This window comes from Prosopis cineraria, unplaced genomic scaffold (assembly GCF_029017545.1).
Source record: "Prosopis cineraria cultivar Desert tree isolate PC_DT_omini unplaced genomic scaffold, ASM2901754v1 PC6, whole genome shotgun sequence".
Classification (NCBI taxonomy): domain Eukaryota; kingdom Viridiplantae; phylum Streptophyta; class Magnoliopsida; order Fabales; family Fabaceae; genus Prosopis; species Prosopis cineraria.
The window spans coordinates 39,673,628-39,680,619 of record NW_026555337.1 but is presented as its reverse complement, the minus strand read 5'-3'; the positions used below and the strand labels follow the sequence as shown (position 1 = coordinate 39,680,619).

General features: G+C 33.1%; 1 protein-coding gene across 1 annotated transcript; it reads right to left on the bottom strand.

Annotated features, from left to right (window-relative positions):
* Window positions 1-269: 269 nt before the first annotated feature.
* LOC129313011 (putative wall-associated receptor kinase-like 16) lies at window positions 270-4,740 on the bottom strand. Its single transcript, XM_054955828.1, has 3 exons — window positions 3,844-4,740; window positions 2,152-2,334; window positions 270-1,726 (listed from the first exon to the last, which is right to left on the bottom strand). Exons 1-3 carry the CDS (start codon window positions 4,724-4,726, stop codon window positions 525-527), a joined length of 2,268 nt encoding a protein of 755 aa, XP_054811803.1. The 5' UTR covers window positions 4,727-4,740; the 3' UTR covers window positions 270-524.
* Window positions 4,741-6,992: the final 2,252 nt, after the last annotated feature.

Here is a 6,992-nt window from a genome sequence, read left to right as displayed (position 1 = left end):
CGATCTGTTTGTTTCGTCATAAATATTCTTGGCAATCTGCTTCCCATATTTCTCAATGAGCATATTAATTTAATGAAAACTCAAACATGCTTGGCTATGGTCTGCTTATAAATTTAGGTATTAAGTCGACCTCTTTTCTCCTAAATCTGATGGATCTGATGATATTACTTCAAGTTGCGCGGTGCACAATGACGTTAAACTTCATATAAAAATGATGATATCAGTTAAAAAAACAATTTAGGATAAAACCAAAATGATTAATCCTTTTAAAAAAATACTTGGTAAGCAAACCAAGCCATCAATACACATATTTTATTCGTTGACAATCCATCTAGTTTACAAGAGCGATGAAAAGAAAAGCTTAAGATACTTGGAATCATGATTTACAGTCTTGCCAAAGCCAACTTAATGTACACCTAATCATGATCACATCCATCAAAAAGCGTTATCCAACATAAAATAGCATGATAAAAATAAAGAAAAAACAATGAAGCACACCCCCCATATATATGAACACCAAATGATCATCTGCCATCCGCAATCTCTAATGCAATGTCCTTTAACATTGTATCATAGGAAGCTGAAGTACCTGCGGCAATAGTTGCCCCATACATATCAGGTACATGACCAAGTAAGTATTCACTTTCTTCTGACATAAGATCTTCACCTTTCACCCACGGATGCTTTTCAATTGCAACAAGACCCTCTAGCTCTTTCGCTACTTCCTTCATAGTGGGTCTTTCCTCTCCTTTTACTTTAACGCACCTCCATGCCAATAAGGCTACTTCTTTCAGCTGATTTGTATTATTTCCATCATACACTTGTTTGTCAAGAATTTCCCACAAGCGATCTTCTTTCATTGAAGACACAAAATACATAGCTAGATTTCTTTGTTCTGGCATACTAAATTGAACTGCTTTTTTGCCTGTGAGTAGCTCTACAAGCACAACCCCAAAGCTATACACATCACTCTTCTCATCAAATTGACCAGTATGGAGGTACTCTGGATCCAAATATCCAAGAGTCCCTTGTACTACAGTGGTAACATGAGTTTCATCAAGAGGAACAAGTCTTGAAGCACCAAAGTCAGATACTTTTGCTTTGAGATTATGATCTAAAAGTATATTGGTAGATTTAATATCCCGATGAATAATTGGAATGGAAGCAGAAGAATGTAAATATGAAATGGCTTCAGCAGTCTCTACAGCTATCCTTAATCGGGTCTCCCATGAAATAGAAAACTCATTCTTCAAAGGATCAATGTGATCAAGAAGAGTGCCATTATCAACAAACTCATATACTAACAAAGGGACTTCAGTTTCAAGACAACACCCTAAAAGTTTGACTACATTTCGGTGATTGATTTGAGAAAGAACAAACACTTCATTGATAAAATCCTTAATTTGTCTAGGATCTCCTCCTATTCTAGACTTCTTAATTGCAACATGTCTATTGTCCTGTAAGATACCATCATAAACTGTGCCTTGTCCCCCGCGACCTAGAATTCGACATTGATCAAAGTTGTTTGTTGCATTCTTAAGCTCAACTTCTGTAAATATTTTGATTCTATCTGTGTAGCCTTGTTGTTCAGAAAGTTGTTGCAATAATATGTTGCCTCCATTTTGCTCAAAATTTCTTTCTCTAAGTTGTTTTAAAGTTCTTTGCTTGCGTGCCCAACATAATGTGGAGACCAGTGTGAAGACAGCTAACAAGGCCACACTCACACCTGCAAGCAATATGGTCCAAATATGATTTTGAGCAAAATCATATTTAATTTTAACTTAAAAAGTGCATATTTAATTTAATGATTATAATGCTTCTAATGATCTCCTCCAACCCAATATCCAAAATGAATCGTCCCTTGAATAAATAAACCGATATTGATCAAAATGGTAATGAGCTCAAACAAACTGATCAGATTACATTAGTATTTTTCAAAAGATGTGCATGCTAGAATTGTGTGTGGGGATTTATGTTGAGACCATGCATGTCATGTGAAAGGCATTTCAAACTTTTATGAGGCAAGCTACCCAATTAAAAATTTATTCCTAAAATATAATTACGAAATTCATGAAAAATTATTATTTTTAAAAATGATTCCGAAAAAAATAAAAACAAAACAGCTAGAGTCCTCCATATTAACTCTCTCACCTAATGCAATTATAAGAATACTCAAATTTTGATTAGATGGAGAAGTGTCCAAACTACAGCCCGTTCCATTGTTGTAGGCGATGCCTTTGTATCCAGGCGGACAAACACATTTGTAGGTACCATTCAAATTGATACATTGGCTGTGTATACTGCAGTTATTGGGTCTGCTGCACTCATCAACATCTGAAATTAAGAAAAAAGGTAATGTCTATCAATATTTAATGAATTGATAAATACCATTCAGTACATTAACCATCAGTAAGTCTGTATTATTCAGGATTTCAGGAATCTTTTGATGCGAGATTGAGAAATTTCTTGGGGAGAATACCAATAAAGACCCCTTGATCATATTTATTTTGAATTAAAGCCCCTAAATTTATGAAATATTATTGCAGTCTAAGGGTCCTAATTTAATATTAAATTTTTAAGGGAAATGATAAAATTGATCCTCATTTAAATTAATATCAGAGCTGCCATACTTCAGTTGTTTGTTGCCCTACTTCATTTTCTTATTTACTTTTGAAATGTTATTAATTATCTTACTTCACTTAATTTCATTCCAGGTATTTATATCATCTTAAAATAACTTGTTAATTCTTATATTATATGTTATTCATTTACTTATATACTATTTTTCATTACCCTACTTCACTTGTTTATTATTCTACTTTCACTTGATTTCATTCCAAGTGTTTAAACCATCTTAAGATGACTTGTTTATTCCTATATTGTATGTTATTAATTTATTATAAAATTCTGTTTATTGGCTTAATTATTTCACTTGTTCATTGCCAAACTTTCAATTAATTTCATTTAGAAAAAATGAACAAATGAAATAGGAGAATTAACAATATTTCGTAAGTAAATGAAAAGCATGGCAATTCTGATATTAATTTAAATGAGAGAGAATTTTATCATTTCTCTCATAAATTTAATATGAAATAAGGACTCTTAAATTGTAGTGATACTTCAAAAATTTAGGGACTTTAGTTCAATATAAGTCTAGTCAAGGGGTCGATATTTTTTCAGCCGCTTGTGTATAAACAAGCTAATATCTATGCTGAGTTAATTGCTTACTTCACACAAATCATTCTACAGTCTTGACGGAGCCTTCTCATGATTGAAGTCCTTTCCATTTTATTTTCAAAAAATAAATACTCCCCTTGTGCTATTCATAGAAAAGAGAGAATATTTATTTTAAATGTATTTATAAGGCACCTTAATAATTATTATGTTTATTTTTATCCTTTTACCCCTCGTCAATGTTGGATCATTAAATGATAAAGTAATTTATTTTTAAAGTATGTATATTTAATAAAAGTAGAGTTAGAAACTTAATGAATTTTTAAATAAAGTTAATGAGATTTGAACTTTTCCTTAATTCTAATAAAAATGCTGAAAATGACTTATACATAGGATTAGGAGGAGTATTATCATTATCAATATATCAATTTTATAAGCTGTATTTCTAATAGTGATGATGAACAGTGCAATTTTTGGTGCCTAGGTATCTGCAATACAAGAGAAAATACTAATTTTGTAGCAGCTATTTCTCGTGGGGAAAAAAAAATTGATAGAGAATTTCTCGTGCTTTTTCTCACGAGAAAAAAATTCTCAAGATTTTCTCAAGGAACTTACTCACAGAAGAAAATCTATATAAAAAAGAAGTACTAGAATTATTTAGAGAATTACCATGGCACCCATTTGGATGGTAAGGATTGCCCTCAAAACCGGGTTTGCATATGCACTTGTATCCAACTCCATCACTGGAATCCACACATTCTGTGTTGGATTTGCAGGCATAGTCTGCTTTACTTCTGGAAGCAGTTCGACAAGTAACATTCGAAACACTCCAATCTAGTACCACGGGGACCCTATCATAGGGAAAGTCACGTAGGTAATCGAAGGAGAAATGAAACCAGTCATGTTTGACAATAAAACCATGGCTGCAGTTGTTGAAGGTCAACACGTTGGTATGATTAAACACGCTTACTGCTACAAAACTGATGTTATTGATTCCCACAGGAATATCCACCTGGCAACATGCTGTCCCGGAACAAGTTTTATCGTCAATCTCTTTAGGGGGAGGTGAGTAACATAACGCCACGCAACCAGTGTAATGTGTGAAGTTGTTCCGCAAGCTGTTGTTCTGGAAATAAATCATGCCCAGAGTGTCACAACCAACACTTACGAACTTGTTTTGGGTGCTGGAAATGGTGAAGGTCTTGGTGTAAAGAGAACGTAGTTGGCCCGTTTGATTGTAACAGCCCTCGGAGACAAGCATGAAAATGTCCATTTGATGTTGTTGGAGAGATATGCTAGAAACTGTGATGTTATCGAAGTATAATGTGGACGTGGAGTTGTCACAAGTGAGATTGAATGACTGATCCAAGAAACAATTTCGAGAAGTACCAGGCTGCACCCCGACACCAAATGGATATGGAATGTCGACGTCTCCGCATTTGTCGGGACATCCGGCAAGGGATTGAGCTTCAGTTGCTGCCATGGTCATGGCAAGTAGATTGATGAGAAGAAGCAGCTTCATCCTCATCATCACTTTCTCGGTGGAAAACATGAGAAAAGTGTATAACTTTTTATAAGTAAACTATATTGGGTCCTGTGTGTTGTTTCCCTTAGTTTGAGGTAAGCCACAGTGTTCATATATAGTTTATAAATAAGGTAATTTCTTAGAAATGATGTGTGTGATGAGAGGAGGGGAAAGATGATATTGATAAATGATAATGGATGCAACAGAAGTCAAATTACGCAACGTAATATATATGTGAATAAGCGACAGAAAGGTTATTTATCGTGGAAGACCTGGACTGGATGACCAATTCTGCAGCCACACGTCTTCTGCATGATGCAACAAAGTTGATTAATGCGCACATCGGCAAAAAAAAAAAAATCCCCCTAAAGACTGAAAGAACGCATATTTGCAAGTCCATAAATGTTTTATAATTTTAAGGAAGACTTGGACCAATTCAAGCGAAATTTTTTTATTATGTGCATAGGTAGGGGCACGGTAAGATATGCTTGCGAGAGGATGGGTATCATGGCGCTCGTCATCCTTGGGCCGTCCAAATTTAAAAGTCAGTTAGGTTGTTTTTTTTCTTTATTTTGTATTTTAAAAAGAAATTTTATAAAAATTATAAAATTTTTTAATAAATGTGCTCATCATCCATTTGAACAATTTAAATTTAATCTGGACACATTGTACAAATTTAATATTATTTTTTTATAATTTTTATAAAATTGAATGTTCAGATTTATTTTGAATGGTCCAGATTTAATATTAAAAACTTTTATAAATTTTATAAATTTTCATTTTAATAGATACAATATCCAAAATAAAAATAATTTTCTAATTGGCACTTTTTAAGAAAATGATTTTTTTTAAAAAATACAAGTTCCATAGATACAATTAATGAAATACTCCATCAAGTGCTATTTATAAGTCACTTTTAACATTTTTATTGGAACCAAAAAAAATCAAACACTCCATTAACTCTATCTAAAAATTCAATAAGTATATAATTTTACCACTATTAAATATATATATTTTAGAAATAATTATTAAAAAAATACAATGGTGCTCGCAAAGGAGTGTATGTAGTGCACTCATTCAAAGGAAGCTGCCGCCCAAGTGAAAAGACCCAGGGAATTTTTCTATTCCTTATACTATCAGTAAATTAACTATTGATAAGTGTCTATGTCACTTGGGTGCTGCTGTTAATATGTATGTAGGAAGCTTGGGATCACTAACACAAAACGAACAAATACCACCCTACAAATGGTAGATAGATCGCCGAAATACCATATGACATTGTGGAAGATCTCTTGGTGAAAGTTGATAATCTCTATTTACCTATTGACTTCATAGTGTTAGATTTAGAAGACGAGAGGTATATCTCTCTTCTTAGGCAGACCATTCCTAGCCATTGGGATGTTATGATAAATGTTTTTAAGGGATAATTAATTTTTCAAGTAGGTAAGAATAATGAAATCTTTAAATTTGCCAAATCTACTAAACACCCTATTTTTCAAGATACTTTTTGCTACCCTCAGGAGGAAGCTAGGGAGACAGTTGAACAGCCATCCTCCACATGCTATAGAAGAGCAAGCACCCCTCTCACCTTTAGATGGCGCTCCTTGACTCCATAGTATTGTCAAGCTAAAGATATTAAGCATAGTGTTTATTGGAAGGCAACTCAATTTTTTTATTTCTTAAATTAGTTCCTATTTTTATCTTCAGCATCATTTTCGTTTATAAATTTTAATTTTCTGTGTTTTGTTTTGGTAATCCCTTTTAATAAGACAAAACTAATAACGAGAAGATCAAATAAAGGGCCACGATCAGCCCATGCCCCTCCCACATTTACACATGCAGCTGCACACTATGCAATCTCATGCTAATCACAGGAAAGTACTCCTTCCGTTTAAAAATATAAAGTATAATTAAATCTCACCTTCAATAAAGTTCTTACCTATTTTCAAACTTACCATATCTTTCTATATTTACCCTTATTAACTACCTTATAATAAATATAAAGTCACCATCAATAGGAGCATTTTTGAAAAAAGGCAATAATTACACCTCAAAAGACTAAAAATACTTTATATTTTTGAACATTCAACTTCTCAAAAAATACCTTATATTTTTTAACGAATGGACTATTTAGTCTCTCGAAGTCCCCCCTTTGTTTTTGTTGTGGAATCTATAGTGAGGTCATTGTGACATCTAAATTGTGAGGGTGCGTATGTGATAATTTATTATTCTTGCCATACAATCTAATTAAGTCACCTCAGCAAGTTACACCACGATATATCATGAAATTTTG